Source organism: Adiantum capillus-veneris, chromosome 23 (genome assembly GCF_014529385.1).
Source record: "Adiantum capillus-veneris isolate H3 chromosome 23, ASM1452938v2, whole genome shotgun sequence".
NCBI classification, from domain to species: Eukaryota; Viridiplantae; Streptophyta; class Polypodiopsida; order Polypodiales; family Pteridaceae; genus Adiantum; species Adiantum capillus-veneris.
Window position 1 is genome coordinate 42,945,174 of NC_140953.1, and position 19,565 is coordinate 42,964,738.

Sequence of the window (19,565 nt, forward strand, 5' to 3'; positions counted from 1 at the left end):
CGGTTGTGGAAAGTGAGTGGTCCATTATACTTAGTTAGGTGCATCGGCACACACAGGGTCCTCGAGGGAGGTGCATATTCGCTTGTCTCGGGATAGTGAAACCAAAGCAAATAGAAGAGAAATGATAGAGGCAAAGACAAGCTTGACGAGGACAACAGAGCGAGTGATTTCACTCAAGAGAGCGACATAGCACAAGTGGCAGCTGCCGCAATACTCTTGACTTCAGTTTTCTAGCCCGGTGGATGTTTTTGCAACATGCTTCAACCAAAGAGAGACTTGTGAGCAGTAGAGGGGCAATTGGAGCTCTTTATACTTGATTTGGACCCGTATGTCGCAGTTCACCTCATCAATGTTTAAACTCGCGAATCAAAGCTCAAGACGCATGCATCATAGCTTCTTCATCATCTTGATCTTCCTACATATGTCCACTATGAGTTGCAAAGAAGTTTATGCATCTCAAGTGAATGACCCAATGTGATCCCATTATTTAATTTGTCTTTTAGGTATGTATTTCACTTATTTGACAAGTAATTGGGCAAGGCAATTTTCTTTTTTTAAGTAGAGGGGCAATTGGAGCTCCTTATACTTGATTTGGACCCATATATCGGAGTTCACCTCATCAATGTTTAAACTCGTGAATCAAAGCTCAAGACGCATGCATCATAGCTTCTTCATCGTCTTGATCTTCCTACATATGTCCACTATGAGTTGCAAAGAAGTTTATGCATCTCAAGTGAATGACCCAATGTGATCCCATTATTTAATTTGTCTTTTAGGTATGTATTTCACTTATTTGACAAGCAATTGGGCAAGGCAATTTGCTTTTTTTATGTTTTTTTTTTTTGGTGGTTTGGAGGGGTGAGGGTGGGGGGGTTTACATGAGCCCCCAAGTAGATATAAAGGTGCACCCAACCCACATTTTATAATAATCATTTCATTGCCCAATTGGCTGGTTCAACAAAATCAATCCCTCACTCAAAAAACAACCAATTTGCTCTCTCTAAGTGAGATCATAACAAAACATACACTTCCAACATTAGTCACTGAATTAGTCTCCTAAAATCTTTCCTCCCACGATGCTGGAAGACATAATATTCTTATGAGGTCTAAAGCTTTCAAGGAAATAGGCGTAACATATTGCACAAATTGATTTTTAAAAAAATAGTAGGAAAATAAATCAAGGACTAAAGCTATATCCATCTTAAAGGACTAACTTGTCAAAATACACAATGTCAAAAAGCTATCACCAAGCTATGTCAAATAATGTTTTAGCATGCTCAAACTTCTTTGAACCCTCCCTTAATATGTATGTAATAGAGTTTGGAGGCTTCCATAGTGTCTAGATAAAGACATCACATTCAATACTTGTTCAAGTTGAGGCCCATTAAATAATTGAGAAATCTGAAAAGACAATTCTGTATTAGACTCTTAAAGTTTTCTTCAGGCTATACTGTTGCCATTTGTTGACCTAGTACATGTGGGATTGTGATTTTGGGCTATTCTATTGCACTTTTGTTAACCCTGCTGTTTTGGGTTGTTCTATTGCAGTTTTGTTGACCTAATACATGGATCGTAATTTTGGTACCTCATCTTAAAACCACATTCAAGAAGTTTCATGAGGTTTTCATGTATACAAAAGTTATGGTCAAATTACCAAAAACATGGAATGAGCACCCAATCACATCTAGTGTGGAAGGTATCAATGGCTATAAGTTGACCTCTCAACACCCTTGCGGGCGATTGTGAGGAGCGTTCTCGAGGCCCTAGAGTGGTAATTGATGCCTCCAAAACCCTTTAGCATTATGGCATACTAATATGTCTCATTATGCAACGAAGTCTCCCATACTGGTAACATTATTCATAGCACTCTCCGCATTAAGATAACCCATGTAAGAATAATATTAAGGTACGTGTTCCACTATGGCTTGCCCGTTAGAGATCGACCAAAGGGTCAAAGGGTGCACATTGGAAGCAAAGAAGTAAACCAATTTAAGAACAAAAGTAGATCCTGTACCCAACTTAGCTGAACCCCAATCTGATAGCCCCATCGTCAACATATAATGAGGGGAAAAGAGGTAGCAAGCTCTTAAAAGGTTACCACTTGAATGATAAAGACATGCGAGCTCCACAAAAAGCCCCCAAAAAAATTTATACCTGCCCACCTAGCTTTATGATACATTTTATATCATGATATTTCCTTTATGTAAATCAAAAAGTCTAGTCCCAAGTCATAACCAACATAGAGTTTGCTAGGCCTGCATCGCCAATACTAGCCTGGAGATCAAATTCTAACACATTCCCTACTACACCGGGAATTGTGTGTGTCAAACGGAAGGACTTCCCATTAGCTGCGTCTTTCACCTGGGAAAGACAGAAGGACCAAAGCACCTGCACAAATGCACATCTAGTAAGAGTTCGACATTAAAACCCAGAAAAAAAAAAAAAGGATTTATTCTGACTAAAAGCCTCATTTCTGTGTCTTCCTGTAAGCCAATGCAGATAAAAGATTATGTCAAATCAGGAAAATCTATGCACAAGCTACATAGCAACCCTAGTTGATGCACACAACACAGTATAGTGCTTTCAGGCCACACATGCGACTGAAACAAATGTGATTCACCGGCTATAAAACTAAGAGAGCCAGGCTGCTGTAGATGGTATACCTTCATAAGGTCAGAAAGGTTGCGTCTGAAGTAACAGACACATAACCCACAATCAAGACACTTCAATTATAGAAGATTTAGGACTTATGCACACCACACCACGGCTCACAGGTGATCCCGCGCATAAGCCACTGAGGAAATGGGTAGAGTAAACTTTACACATCGCCATGGCTGGCGCTCCACTCCTGAAGGCTGCCCTTGATTGGCATCCCCTGTGCCATCCAATCAGATAATCTTATCTGTGCCTACTGTTTCAAGGGCTGTGCAGACCTGCTTGCTGTGCTTGGCAGTATGTAGCCTACTGCTGCAAATTGTCTGCCAGCTACTTCAATTACTGCCATGTATTGGGCAGCAAAGTTTTTGTTTATGGCAGTGTGTAAAGTCCCTTACAACCTAATAAGGCATTATTTAGTACCAAGAATATGCCATAGAGCAACAATGCCACTAGGGTACTACGCTCAAATTCTCTTCGCCATTTCATCCACAAATAATGAACGATCAGAGACTACCAACTTTGTCGTATTAGACATGTTGCGATATCTCTAGAAATAAGTCCCAGTGGGAGAAGTATTTGCCATTGTGGAGTTTACTTACAATAACACTGTTCACACAACGGCACCATGAGGAGGCTCGCAAAAAAGTTTGACCCGTACCAAAAACAAGTATTTCAAGAAGATCACTTTGCATATGATCTGGAGACTGGGTGCTTCTTAGATTTGAGAAGGTATGCCTGAAGGGTAAAGAAAGCCTTTTCCAAAGCTGAGTATTGCAATACTATGGGTCCTTCCAGATTTCAGAAAAGATAAATGATGTCTCCTTCCGACTGAAGCTGTCAGATACTTGGAACAAGAACAGGTCCTAGCACACAAGGAAAGGAGAGTGAGGGTGAGTTGGTCCGCAGATATTTTGTTACATTCAGAAATTATCCCGCTCTTGATGCAAAGTGGATGGACGATGAGGACTTGGCAGATACTCCTCAAATAATAGGGCTTTACCTTGAGGCTTTTAGTTTATTTGCGACTATTCCGCATCGAATCAGTAGTTTGAATCTCGTGCGGTGCAGTGTGTGTTGCCTAGAAGGTAATAAAGTCAACCAATTTGTCCTTGACATTTTGGGGGTGTTCACAAGCTTACAATACTTTGTTTAGTAAATTTGATATAGCATAAATAGTTGACCACGATGTGTAATGTTGTGATCGCAACTTCTTTTCCCCTATCCATTTGGAACGAATAGCGAGCTACTAATTTGGCTAGTAGCTCAAGGAGATGCAAAAACATAGTGAATTCATCAATTGTTGATTCGGTTGTCGAAGGCTCCACATATGTAGCATTTTGTCTTGATTCACCTAAGCGATGATATGAATCTAGAAATGACGAGATTTAGAAGATCAAAGACATTTATTAAAGATGAGCACGATCTGGATGTGATTGCTAATACGTCATGATGATCACGATTCGTGTCTAAGATCTTGACCGCAACAATGATGTGAAATGTGAAATGACCAATGTCTTTGTGCTAGTGCATGGTTTGATTTGTCTAATTCATGTAGGCATAGAGTCAATGTCTATTGAGCTGTTCTATTGTCCATTGTCTGTTTTGCAAGCGAAATCGAGGGCGATTACACTTTTTTTTTTTTTTTGGAGGGGGGGGGGGGGGTGTGTGTGTGTGTGTGTGTGTGTGTGTGTGTGTGTGTGTGTGTGTGTGTGTGTGTGACAATGATGATTTGGCATTACCACTAACCAAACGGACCCAGACAAAGACAATACGGACCCGCAAATCGCACCGCGATTGCGTCAAAAATCGTGGGATAACGTGGCAAAATTGTACAGATGCTAACATGGTAGCTTTTCGGCATCAAGCATAAAAACAATTGACTGTGAGAGAGCTTTTGAGCACCATGTTTTTAGTGGTGGAAACTTCAGGGGGCGCCTACTTTTTTAATAGTTGCTTTTAGGCTTGGTGCCATTATAATGAGCCCTAAGGGTCACTTCTAGCATATCAATGTATGGTTACACACTTGCAGAGTGACTCTCCGACAGTTGTACTCTGTGGAATTGAATGATACAAAGGAGTACCGAAAGAGGCACCAGACAATTGACTGTGAGAGAGCTTTTGAGCACCATGTTTTTAGTGGTGGAAACTTCAGGGGGCGCCTACTTTTTTAATAGTTGCTTTTAGGCTTGGTGCCATTATAATGAGCCCTAAGGGTCACTTCTAGCATATCAATGTATGGTTACACACTTGCAGAGTGACTCTCCGACAGTTGTACTCTGTGGAATTGAATGATACAAAGGAGTACCGAAAGAGGCACCAGACTTTGGGGTCAATGCTTCTGGAAGTGGAACTCCACCACTTCGTGTTCGTCTACAGTTGTTTTAAGGTTTTAGCCTGATTACAGTTTTCATGTTGTTGGTGTGTTTGTTGTTGATTCACCCCCTTGCCACTGGCTTGCCAGTTACACACCCGATACACCTTTCGGGAATAGCATGATCAACCGCTCTACAGAAACATGAGCAACTCGTAGAGCACTAATCATGAATACCTCACTAAGTCCAATCAAGATCTCACCACAGCACCTAGGTTGAGGAAAGAGAGAAGGTATGTCAAATTCGGTATGGGGCTGCAATGCATACACCACACTATGACTACGATCTTTACCACCACAGGCGGGTCCACCTCTACAACAATAATAATCTCATCCCAAAGGGATCACTAAGGGCCTGCAAGAGAGAAGACAATCTGTGAGTTGCTGCACCAAAATGCAAGAGAGAGGAAGATGGTGATAATAAAGTGAGAGTGGGAAAGAGGAAAAAGAAGGCAGATAAGAGAGATAATTTGAGAGAGCACCCCATGACCCAAGCATGGGGGAACATGAAAAGACACACATAATAAGCCCTATGTTAGGAGCCTTGCAAGACAGGCCAATACTGGCCATATCAGACACCACAACGAGCACTGCCAACATTAAACAGGACAGACAAACATGGCACACATGACCTAGAATAGGAGAAACTGTCACGATTGTGACTAGGTTAACAGCAATACATCTACTCCTAGTTGCAAATATGCGAAGTGCCATGCCAAGCAGAACCCCTGCGCTTGGATGGTCACACCTCTTCGCCCAAAGGACGTGTCTCTTCGCCAAAAGCCACACTCCTTCGACGAGACTGGTCACACCCCTTCGCTCTACGGGTGCGACTCTTCGCCCAATGGTTGCAGCTCTTCGCCAAAAGGATGTGTCTTTACGTTTAAAGTCGTGTCTCTTAACCAAGAGACATGCCTTTTCATTTGTGTTTCTTCGTCTCCTATATAAGGAGCCTATTGTACTCAGTTTCAAGCAGTCATTCAATCAATCAAACATAGAGTCTTCTAAGTCTTGTCTCAAGTACAGTTCAAGTTTCTTAAGTCTTAATCATGAGTTTAAATACTTAATTAAGGATTAGCACCTAGAATCCTTACAATGGTATCAGAGCAAATTTTTTTCCCGGGCCTTTGGACTTGGCGTCTACCTAGCCTCGCCGTTGCCGACCCTACCCACAACCCTCACCTAGTGTGTTGTATGGAAGATGGCATAATAACTACCAGCTTAATGTGAGGTATTCCTAAACTCTACCATTTACATACTCAATACAGATTCATGTAGAGAGGGATGGCATACCCAATGTGTGTGCGAAAATTTCCTGATGGAAGCCTCGCGATACACCTCTTCATCGGCACCCCTTCATCAAGCTGTGCCTTTTGGTAGCCATCGGTACCTCCTCAAAGTGCCTCTTCGCCGGTTGCTTATTACGTGCCCCTTCAATTTGAAGAGTTCGCACCCCTTCACGCGAACAATTATCAAATCCGCCCGGCAACACCCCTTCACCTGGGCAGTACCCCTTGGCGCCAAAAGACTCCCGTATGGCTGTGCCTTCCTTCGCTGGCTGCTTTGCTTTTGCGTTGAAATTCCCAAAACGCTGAATGCTGAAATTCTTTACGCTGGGCTGAATTACCAAATCGTTGGGCAGTGATGAAACGTTGCGCTGCTGAACTCTTTACGTAAATCAGCCAATAGCGTAAACTCATTAGCCAACAACCAACGTAAATTTTAAAGCCCAAAATTTCAATGCCAAGTGGCCGGCCAAAGTGGATTGGCTTGCCCCAATTTTTTTAAGCCAATGTGAATACACTATACTTTTTAAAAAATTCCCATGAGCTTACGTTAAAACAAAATAAAACTACGCTGCCACTCCCTTGCTCTGCTCTGTGTGCACCTACTCTGCGCATGATATTTCGCACACATGGCCGACGCGAATCAGTACACAATTTCCCCGATGAAATTTTGCAGGTTAATTTCCGTACTCAGAGCCGGAAGTGATAATTATTCCCGATCCCCCGACTCCAGAGCGCAAACTTATTCCAGAGAGATTTTCCGCTCACGGAGCACCCATCCCAGAACCTGTTCCCGACACAGAACCTGCACCTGTTCAAGTCATAGTTACCAGGGAACGCGTTCCGCAGGCCCTAGAAGGCCGGAACGCCGTTCCCTCCCCCTCTCCCAAGCTGGAACGCCCCGGAACGTTTTGCCGTTCCGGGTGACCACCTGATACCGGAACGGTCCGGAACAGCCCCGGAACGGCCAACTCTAAAAAATGGGAAGAAATAGGCAGTTTTTTGCAAATTTGCAATGAACATTAGGTGTTTTTTTAGTGTGCAAGGACTCAAAAATTAAAATGCACCCCCTCACACCCATTCCCTTCTCAAGCATTATTTGGGTGTTTTTTATGCCTCCCGTTCCGCGCCGTTCCCGTTCCGGACCCCTGGCCGTTCCCCCGTTCCGCGAGGGTCCCCGTCGCCGTTCCCGTTCCACGTTCCGGGTAACTCTGGTTCAAGTTCCTTTGAGGCGTAACAATGCCCAATTCTCAGGACGGAGGTGGTCAATCTGACGATGCCCTTACTCTTATTAAGGAGTAGATGGCCGCACTTTCAACAAGCCTCGCATCGATTCATACTCGCTTGAATCAGATATAGACACAAACCTCTTCTTGGAGTTACCCAACAGCTTCTCGGACAATACATGCATCTTCTTCTGACGCTTCAGTGGCCAACCAAGAAGAAACACTCAAACAAAAGCCTTCGGAACTGAAATTTTCTCACCCAAAGCACGGTTTCTCAGAGACAACTAGACACAAAGTACCTTCGTGCGAGCAACAAAAGTCTCAGCATGAATATTCTTGGAAAAGTTACAATTCTAAGCAGCAAACTTCTTATTAGAATCATCAGCAACAAAAGCAACAATATGAAGCTTCCAACAAATCATCACAATATCAAGATAGGCTTACTTAGTGGCACATATATCCGACCCTAGTCGAGTACTCGGTCATGAACGCCGCGACGTTGGACAAGTTTCCCCTCGTGAGCCATGCCCTACATTTAAGTCTTTCTTGTCTATGGTGGTACAATTACACATTTATTGATCCTCTCCTTGTGCAAGAGGATCCTTCAGAGGTCTAAGAGGCAACACCTCCCTCGACCTCCCCCTTTTCAACTGGAAGCCTTAATACCCGCTAAAACAACTGAAGATTCAGAAGATTTCGATTCTTGTGTGACAACGGACAAGCACATAAACCCTTCTTTGGCCGTGATCCAGGCAGGAAAATTCGCTTCGTCACCACCCTTGCAGAATACAGTCTTTGTCTCTAAGCAAATACCAGATGCTATGGTGAATGATAATTCTTCAAACTTGAAGACTCCAGTCCTTGCCTTAAGAGATGCAAAGGATAAAGCAGATACAGAATCTTGCAACATGACTTCAGTCGCTGCAATTGAATATTTGGACACAACTTGTTTCACAGATAAACCTTTACAGATGGATGTACCTTCAAACACTACTCTGTCTCAATCTACGACATCTCTTCAAGAGGATTTTATAGTTCTAGAGAAACCAATGGAATACCTTACAAATTTCCAACCAGTGGTCTTTACTCAAAAGAAAACTCAGATCAGTTTACCAATAATTTCACTCGAAGCAGATACAAATTCAATCTTTTATTGGACAAAGCTCAAAGTTACAAATGACTTTGACAAAAGCACTTATCAAGTTGCAGATATGATCAGTTTTCAGTTTGGCAAAATAGTCATGGTCAATAATAGTGCCATGACATGGGACTTAACAGAAAGAGCTTTGGATGCAGAAGCACAACAACAATACATTTCCTTCTCCCGGAGTTTCTACAACTACCCTGGTTTTTATTTAAAGAGGGAGGGAATGTCACGATTGTGACTATGTTAACAGCAATACATCTACTCCTAGTTGCAGATATGCGAAGTGCCATGCCAAGGAGAACCTCTGCGCTTGGATGGTCACACCTCTTCGCCCAAAGGACGTGTCTCTTCGCCAAAAGCCACACTCCTTCGACAACCGGTCACACCCCTTCGCTCTACGGGTGCGACTCTTCGCCCAATGGTTGCAGCTCTTCGCCGAAAGGATGTGTCTTTACGTCTAAAGTCATGTCTCTTAACCAAGAGACATGCCTTTTCATTTGTGTCTCTTCGTCTCCTATATAAGGAGGCTATTGTACTCAGTTTCAAGCAGTCATTCAGTCAATCAAACACAGAGTCTTCTAAGTCTTGTCTCAAGTACAATTCAAGTTTCTTAAGTCTTAATCATGAGTTTAAATACTTAATTAAGGATTAGCACCTAGAATCCTTACAGAAACTACCTCACAGAGGCTGTGTACAGTCACAAACTAGCCCTAAATCCCGAAGATCGGTCCCTAGGAGAGTAGGGGGCACTAGCAGCTCCACCATAAGACACTTTAACCCTTGAACCTGGCATGTCTTCTCTAGTAAGCCCTTTGCCGTGCCATTCGTCCAACCTATATACCACCGACAGATGACACCTTCACCAAAAGTCTGCCTTTGGTGGACAATCTGTGGAAACCTCTTGCCAATCATATCATTCATGTCAAAATAAAGAATTTTGCAAGACAGCTTTTCCCGACTGTGAACAAGGTGTTGAGGAGAGTTTGTAAATGGCCATGTTGTTTAAGAAGCCTTTGATGCTCAAGAGTTGAAAGGTCTTTGAGATAACAATTGCTATCTGAGAAAAACATGCAGTCACTCTGCAACCCATGCAGACGCATTTTTGCCACCGCAGCAGCTTTGCTATCCTTCACCAGCCGCTCCTAACTAGCTCTCGCACTGCTCCTTCGTTTGCTCAATGTTGCCTCATCCACCTACCTCCACTGTGGAGGGTGTACTGACCACAAACCATGCGAGTCGCTGCTCACACAGGGTGGCAGTCGGCAAAAAAAGGCAACATTCAAACAAATAAATGCAATCGTGACAGGGAGAACATATGCCAACTTTGGTAGTTATCCAAAGACAGCAGAGCTTTACACATGCAAGTGCACAATGCACGACAAGATCCGAGGCAGATATAGCCTCTTTTCATGAGAAATGAATCCCTACTATGGTGCTCTGCCCACATAGGGAGACTGTTACAGCAGCCCACGCCAACAGAGAAAAGGTCAGAGACTTTGATGGACTTGCTTTAGCTCCAGAGCCAGGATGGATGTCTGAATTTCTCACTTCAGCAGGTATCACTAGATCCTGAGACCAGAGTTCCACAAATAGAGAAATTAAAGAGCATAAATACCAGAAGGACACAGTAGTGCTATTTCTCACCAGAAGCTCTTCTTTGTGCTCAGTCATAGGGTCACAGAATCTACACAAGACAAACTATTATGCCTGATGCTCATTCTAATTGTATACTAAGGTCAAACGATTGGCCGGATATTCAGATTTTTTGTAAGCAAGGATGATTGTTCCTCGGTTTAAGCAAACCTACATTCAATAGGACCCAATTAAGGTATATGTATCACTTCATTTTCTAAAATAAACGATACTAACAGTTAAGGTTATTGCAAAACTGCTTTACATGGAAAATCTTGGCAAGCTACAGTGCTAAAGACGTTGAGAGTAATCAGGTACACATACCTGAATAGGGTCGGAGCGGAAAAATCTTCTGTGAACCCTGCTTCCATCTGGAAAACGAACAGCCACTCTACAGACTGTACCGTCAGTTTGCCCTGGCTCTTCTGGTAATGGTGGACACAATAGTTTGAACTCCGTTGCAGTTTTCTCATGTTGAGTCTCTGTCTGCACATCTTCACAATGTGTAGAACTATTTCCATTTTTGTCCACTGTCGGTGCTGCTTCCTTGCCCAAATGCTCTTTACCATCATCCAAGGAAGCAGCAAGGGCCCGTTGCAGCTCCTCTTCCTCAGAATTTGATATAGCTGCAATAACAACCCCTAGTCAGTTATATATTGTTGAGCTGCGGTCACTAAGAAAACAAACCCCAAAAGAAAAAGGCATACCTAAAGGTGCGTCCTTGGATACATAGTTGGATTCTCTTGGCCGTTTTGGGGGAGGAAAGCTGCTCTGCTTCTGTTCCAGTGGACCTCTATCAATGTAAGGTACAAGGTCCTGTGAGTATAGATAGACAAAGCAATTCATGTTGAGAAGCAAAACATGATTGGGAAAATTATCAGACTTTCTCAACTATTAGCCACTAACTACAACTTTTGTAGAATACTTCATGATGGGTGGCACAGATAAAAACACAATGCATGCCTATTACAGGACTGACCTATAATATTGCAAAGACGGAGGTGAAAGGTGGGGTTACTTAAATTGTCACAACCCTGTTATAAGAGAGCATTAAATCCTCCTCCACAACCACTGTTACACAATTATACGTATACCTGGACAACTTCAAGAAAAACCAGATTTACCCATAATAGAAGGTAGAAGTTGCAGATTCATGTATTGACTAAATACTGAGGACAACCCCACGAACATAATCAATGACCATTAGAGGCTATATGTCACGTGCACATCTAACGCTATGTGCATGTGGGCAAGCTAACTCCTACTTCTTTGGTTTAGGACAGCCTAGGAAGTGTTCTGGCACTCTTGTCGGCCTTTACGTGGGACCTGCATGTTCATGCACTTTAAAGTAGTTGCATACCCTCTGATTGCACATGAGCACAGCCAGTATCTGCTAGGTGTAGGCACTAGGGAGTATTCGCATAGTCTAGCATCATTATCCCAGCCTAGGCAGGAAGCACCTCTTATTATGAGTCAATGACTTATTATTAAGTGACATATCATGCATTTTTATACCAAGTCGTGGGGTTTTCCATAGCCTTGCCCAACCCAGCATGTTATTCCTATATAAGTGACCCAAGTAAATTAGTACCCCCTTATGGGAGCAGCATCCTCTGGCGTTTTTGCCATCAGCACCTCAACCTCAGCATTTTCATTGCCATGGTCATCAGCAACCTTACCATTTTGCATCATCAGCCCAAACACAGCAGATCCGCACCGCAACAAAACTCAGCCATCATGCCCTTCGCCTCTCAGATCCAAGGGTCAGTAGCAAGATCCCATCAGCATCTCAACATCTAGGACCATGGTATCAGCATTTGTGCGATCTAAAGCAAATATCTCTCTAGCGATAGAGACGAGGACCCTTGAGGGCTTACATATGACCATACATCAATACAAAGGTCCTACGTGCTAAGTTGTTGTTAGAGTTAGACCATTATACAATAGGCACAATTGCTAAGAAACTTGCTTCTTCAGTTTGCAAAACTAACAAAAGCTCCTGAAACTTCTGAAACCTTGATAAGCCATTATAGAGTGACAAGGCTGGTCAGATAATGTAAATGAGCTGCAATCTGTGAAAAATGTTGGATGAAGTGTCTGTAATATGGGCACAAATGTTTGTGTAAGTCTGATAACGGATTCTTGTCACATATATCATCTGCAGCATTTGACAGAAAATTTTAATGGTATAAGGGACCAAAAAGGTCGTGTCAAAGCCTATGCCAGCAGATTGCTCGCTAGGGTTGAGTGGGTCGCACAGATTTATGAGAAAGAGCTACTTGCAATCGTCGTGCTCTTACTCTTGGAAACACTACTTATTGGGTGCAAACTTTAATGTGCATATTTACCATCAGAGCCTCGATTTATTTTCTCACTCGTAATAAGCTTTCTACGAAACAAATGAGACGGTTCACAGCTATCTCTGCTATTTGCCATTGGACCCGTGAGTTGGATGACACGAGGCAACAATACTCGAAGGAACCTATTACAAACTGCTGGACGTGTCAAAGCCTAAAGAATGGAGCCAACTTACAGATGTGGCCGAGGGGCCTAAACCCTAATTTCTGTCAGAAACCCTAACTGCTGAAACCCTAATTCTGAAAACCTGCAAACCCTAATTCTGGAAACCCTAACCCTAAAACTGCAGAAACCCTAAACTTAACCCTAAGGGCAGCAGGGAGATTTCCTAAAATTGCGCTGGCTGATGACGTGGCAGGCTGTACGGATTTCCGTGATTTACGCTGGCAGCTTTTTGGCTTTGCTTTTGGACCAGATGCTTTTGAGTTTGCAGGCTTTTCACTGTAATTGCTTTTTAGGCCGCTCATTTTCTGGCATGCTTCATGGAGAAGGTGCAAAGTCCGGAGTACTGGCTTGTACTTTGATGATGCAATATAAAGAAATACCGAAAGGGGCGCCAAGGTTTGGGGCCAATACTCTCTAGGGTGGAATTTCGACACTCCGTGTCGCGTGTCGTCTCTCTCTTTCAGTTCAGTTGTTATTGAAGTGCTAAAAGTCTATTCGATCTACTCTTTTCTATTGGCACGTGGTGCCTGCCTTGTGAGAGAACCAGACTTTGCTCATGTGACAAGCCAATGACTTGGCAGACACTCACAGACAAGCCATGGCTGACACACTGAAGCCCCTAACCATCTCCATTGCTGTTGCCACCTGATGGATTTCCCTCTGCTGCGTGCTTCCAACTTAGCACCCCAAGCCTACTGCTGCAGCCACAGCCCTGCCCGCCAAAGGCGGTGCAAAACACGAATTGTAAAACTTGTGCTAATGTGGCAGCGTATCAAAGTGCTAACGTGCAAAACTTTTACACTCCAGGAGCTTTTTGGGCCTCAATTATTAAAAGAGAATGGATTAAGTGCTTTTAAGCACCTCATTTTGAATCATTTTGAAGGCCAAAAGTGCCTAAAAATTGATGAGCAGGGCTCGGTTATTTCAGAGTGTGTGGTAGCACAACACTAGTAATTTTCTGAGTTATAAATAAAGAAATACTGCCGAGGGTGCTCGACTTGAGGGCCAATCTTCTCCGAAGGAAACCACGCCTCTCTTATGTCGTCTACAAAGTGCGAGTGTGATTATGTTTTGATTTGTTTTTGTCTTTCAACTATAGTTTGTGAGTACGAGTGGATCATCCATCCAACAGATGATTTTAGTGGTATTCAAGCTCAGTCTTCTTGTTCTTACAAGAGGAACGATAACTTATTTTGGAGGCTAACCTCGACCAAATTCAATTTCAACAGAGGCAACCAATGGAGCTTCACAAAACCCTCCTACTTCTAACACTCCCATGATATGATCGCAAATAGTTGGCGGAACATGTTCAAGAATTGAAAACGGGTATCACTTCGGAGAAGAATTGAAACCGGTCAGTACACAATAGAGGGTGGTACAAATTCAACTACCTATTGATTATACCCAGAGAACTGAGGAGGAAGAGAAGACAAATCCATCCAGCAACTAGATTGTCACTACGCACATGAAGACGGACACCCTGTAGGCCCCAAAGACTGACGTCCCCTGCGGTATTTCTTTCTTCAGTTGAAAACAAACAATCAGACACTTAGGTAAAACTCCCACCAAGTTGTCCAAACCTGTCTAGGGCTCAAATTGCAGGTTTTTGACCCAATTTCGACAACATAACAGCACCAAAATCTCTTTAGGTCAAAGGTACACATCTAGGACAAATGGCCTTGCATTTTAGAAGCTTTTCACTGAGCTGTTAATCAATTTCAGCATCCTGTAATTTCCTGTTTTGGTTTATGACGGGTGCACTAACTCTTGTATAACCCCAAGGTTTATCTTGCAGTTTTGGGGTGAAACCCTAAACTTGCTAATAAACGCAACAAGCTGTAATTCTCTGTTTTGGATCGTTTTGAGCAAAGCAAACACGTCTATGAGTGTCTCAAGAGCTCCCGCACGGACTTCCCCTTTGATTTGGACAAGTTTTCTTGCAAGAAAACTCTCCTGTTTCGCAATCAGTCACAATGGAACTGAACGTACCTATGGGGGATTAGCAATTAGCAGCTAGCTAATCACGTTCCTGTTCAGAAGGCTCTTGCCTGGGCAAACGCGCATAGAACCCACAAGACTATACATAGTCGTCTGAGAAGCCCAGCTAGTGGGGCATTACCATATGTGTAAGGGGGAGAGAGATGCATGAGCATCGCGCTACATGAGACAAGGGAGAAGGCAAGCTTTCCATTCAAGTTTCAAACCTAAAAATCAGCCCAAGCTGCCCCCTCAGCTGGCCGCCAGCTTGCAAATGGTGACTAGACTTCCAAAAGCCTCTCCTACTGACAAGTGTCCATTATGCCCCTTACGATTTAGTTCTAACTCTCCTCCCAACTTATGAAGTTGCCAGTGACTTGCCGCATGGCCCAAATTCCAATTAGGCGTACACACACTTCCATACTCACACTGCTAACTCGCCCGACCAGACACCAATTGACCGATCTAGATTCCCGATGTGAGAAACCCGTTTGGTTGCAACCGTGTCACATTGGCCATGCAATGTCCACTTACAACTTTTAAGGGTTCCGGGGGAAAACAAGCAAAAATAAAATAAATAAAAAATGTAAAAAATATTTAATGAAGGCAATAGGAAAAATACAACTCTTGGTGACATACATCTTATTGAAATACTGCAAGAGAGAGACCTCACTTGCGTGCAAACACATGCAAGCCACCTCGCTTACATGCCAATAATACATGCTGACATCATCTGATATCACATATACTCTATGATGGGATATGACGTATACATGCTTTCGGAATTGTAGTGCTAGACGATTAAAAATCCCACCGACCTGGCAACCACATGAATATCAAACAAAGAAGTCCTCTAGTGTACTCTGTCACAAACTGCTGACGTGTCAAAGCCTAAAGAATGGAGCCAACTTACAGATGTCGGCCGAGGGGCCTAAACCCTAACAAGAACAAGTAGCAGAAGAAGAAGAAGTCCTACCAACTTATGGGGATCTCGTCTGATGGGGCCCCAGTGACATATAGGGATTAAAATAAAGCAGGACTCACACACACACTCACGCAAAGCTGATGACGTGGCAGCTGTACAAAAGTTCCGAAAATTACGTTGGCTGATGACATGGCAGGCTGTACGGATTTTCGCGTTTTGCGCTGACTGATGACGTGGCAAGCTGTACGGATTTCCATAAATTACGCTGGCAGCTTTTGGCATTGCTTTTGGGACCACAAGCTTTTGAGTTTTGAAGGCTTTTCATTGTAACTGCTTTTCAGGCAAAGGGCCTTTAAATATGACGTTAGGATTTCTCTGACATGCTTCTCGAAGAAGGTGCAGAGTCTCGAGTACCGGCTTGTACTGTGTTGATGCACTATAAAGAAATACTGAAAGGGGCGCCAAGGCATGGCGAGCTGGGCGGGATACTACTCGTGCACGCCCCTTGATATTACAGTTACGAGGAGATGAGGAGCGTACCACTTTCTTCCGTAAAAGGGTGCTTTTACGCGGCCTACAAGGGGGACCCATATTCATGGATGAGGATCTCACTAAGATGCAGATCGAACACAGAAAATCATGTATGCCCAAGGTCCTCCAGGCAAGGAAAGAAGGCAAGAAGGCCTTCTTTAGGGATGGCAGGATCTTCATCGATGGTCGCCCAGTTTCATAGGGATTCGCGACCCATGAGACACAGGCTAGGGCACAAGAGACACCACTTAGAGGAGCAGTATGGAACTGGCAATGGAGCTTTATGGGCACATCCAGAGAGCTTGGAGGAGATCGTCAGGGAGCATGACTTTATATGTCTCACTGAGACTCATGACAGCCCAGAGAGAGGACTACCCACAGTCACAGGGTTTCAGTGGGAGACGACCTGCAGACCCATGACCAGGCAGGGTACGGCTCGAGGTTCAGGAGGGGTGGCCATACTGTTTAGACAGGGACTACATAGATGGATACAGGTGATGGGCAGAGATGAGGAGGCATGCTACATGTGGGTACGATTGGAGCTCACCCACGAGAGATGGTTATACATTGCCATATGTTATTTTTCTCCACATGGATCACGATATGCCATACAGGATCCATACTCCCGATTGTCGGAGGACATATCTCACTATACAGCACTCGGAGAAGTTCTCCTCATGGGGGACTTTAACGGGAGGACACAGAGCAGACAGTGTGAGATATATGACATGGAGCAGCCAGACATTATGAGGACACTAGATGATGGGGAGATGGGGGTCAGCAGGCAGTCAGCGGATGAGGGACAGGACAATACTGGATATGTCCGCCATCTCCTGGAGCTTGGTAGCAGACACCATCTCGTTATTTACAACGAGATGGCCGGACTCTGGGGGATTTACATGTTTTCCTCATGGAGGAGGGGAGAGCATAGTAGACTATCTATTGGGTTCCATTCCTACAGCAGATATCATACACACCTTTAGCATTGCACACCGACCCTTAGGGGCCGACCACACTTATCTTACTTTCTCCCTTTTAGCCACCCCCTACTCTGATCCGCCTACTCACAGCCACACTTTTACCACTATCTCTTTCACTCATGAGCTTACACCTGTGTATGTACACCATTTACATGAGCACCTTCTACATCTTGATCCCATGGCACCTCTTGACACGTTTACTTCACAGATCACGTCTATTCTACACGAATCAGCCATCCGTAGTTTCCCACATCATTCACACACACACCCCACGCACTGGTACTATGCCCCAAAACAGATGGTATGATGACGAGTGCCGAGATCTTCACAAGCAGTTCCATGTACTAGAGGTTCGTGGAGAGATTACACATCGGCAGGCTCAACGTAGGATGCAAACCCTTACCCGTCGTAAAAACCGGGAATGGGAGGAGCACCAGTATTGGGATCTCTATCATCTACTCATGAGCTAGGACAGAGCGGAGGCATGGCGTCGCCTCAGAACTCCTAGACCATCCACACCCATTCAGGACCCGGTGAGATGGCACAGATACGCAGAGAGCTTGTACCAGATCCCAGATCAGCCACCTATACCCACACCACATACGGCACGTCCCATATCATCCACTTTCTTCACCCCTCGTGTGGTGAAGAAAGCCATCTCTCACTTACAGCATGGTAGGGCCAGAGATCAGTCACGATTACAGGCAGAGCATATTATATACGGTCGGGACACACTAGCACCACTCATTGCCCACCTCTTCAACCGGGCGCTAGCCGAGGGATTTCCAGAGTCGTGGACAGAGCACACTATCGTGCCTATCCACAAGTCTGGAGACACTATGGACCCAGGTACTTATCGCACCATTATGATTGGGCCGATACTGGCCAAGCTATATGGTGCAGTGCTGGAGGCAGAGCTCAGTTCTTTAGCTGAGGGAGAGGGCATGTGGACACCAGGACAGGCTGGATTTCGCCGAGCTTTCTCCACCATTGATCACATCTTCACTCTACGCTGTCTGATTGACCAAACACGAGTGAATAAGAGGAGACTATATTGCTGCTTTGTGGATTTCAACAAAGCATTCGACACAGTACCCAGAGAGAGGCTCTTTCGACGCCTAGCTGCCTTGGGGATAGAGACCGAGATGATATGGGGGATTTATGCATTGTATGAGCATGTATCTGGCAGAGTGAGATGCCCTGGGGGACTATCTGACACCCTTGTGAGCACTATCGGTGTGAAACAAAGTTGTCCCCTATCACCTACACTCTTTGGTTTATATATTGACAAGATTGTGGACTTCATTTTACACAGAGGAGGAGAGGGAGTGGAGATAGGAGGGACTACAGTACATACCCTTTTATATGCAGATGATATCATACTGGTGTCAGAGACGGCCGAGGGCCTACAGCAGCATTTACAGGCTCTAGATGACTTTTGTTTACAAAGAGGATTGACAATGAACCTTGGCAAGACCAAGGTTCTCATCTTTCACACATCAGCTTCTATCCGTCGACAGAGCAGATTTACAGTAGCAGGAGAGATGGTGACAGGCTCATATGTTTATCTAGGGGTGACATTTACAACAGCTTCTGGAGCATTCTCTATGGCACAGGCAGCAAGAGATAGACTCACCAGAGGATATGCATCACTAGCTCTGATGGAGAGACAGTGCTACCAGGCCCACTTCCAGGAGCCCCGGACGAAGGGGTGGCTTTTTGATACATTGGTCACCCCTGCACTTATGTACGGATCATCTATTTGGGGACCTGGATTGGCAGACTCAGTATGGACACAGATAGAGAGACCCCAGGTTCTTATGATCTCCAGGATGATCCGCAGCAAGTCATCGGTTCCACATGATATTATCCGAGCCGAGCTTGCTGCCCCACCGATGCTGATAGAGGCATTATTTCAGATAGTCTATCTTCTACATAGATTCAGAGACATGGGGACGAACAGGATATCTTACAGAGCATTTACAGCATCCAGAGAGATGGCTCTAGATGGGGCCACTGGTTCATGGTATGCCCAGACACGAGACTGGTTATCCCGACATGGCATTGATATTGACAAACTACCACCACTCCATTATGATACTCAGGGTCCGACCTACTCTCTCTCACGTTCTCAGAGAAATCGGGTCATCAGACAGGAGATATGGCATACCTACATTCAACGGACATGGCGTCAGCATACAGACCTCCTGCCGCCGAAAATGCTCTACTATTATGAGCATTTTCTGAGGCTTACTGATCACGGATTCATTGAGACCCCACGATACATGCAGGAGTATATGCCACACCGC

General features: G+C 44.3%; 1 protein-coding gene across 1 annotated transcript in view; it reads right to left on the bottom strand.

Annotated features, from left to right (window-relative positions):
• Positions 1–2,002: 2,002 nt before the first annotated feature.
• LOC147427712 (UBX domain-containing protein) overlaps positions 2,003–19,565 on the bottom strand; it is a 98,787-nt gene continuing 81,224 nt past the window's right edge. The window contains exons 8-10 of the mRNA XM_086497236.1: positions 11,028–11,136; positions 10,645–10,946; positions 2,003–2,388 (exon numbers count right to left, since the gene is read on the bottom strand). Coding sequence (XP_086353362.1) covers positions 2,218–2,388; positions 10,645–10,946; positions 11,028–11,136 — 582 coding nt within the window. The 3' untranslated portion in view covers positions 2,003–2,217. The remainder of the gene's footprint in view (positions 2,389–10,644; positions 10,947–11,027; positions 11,137–19,565) is intronic.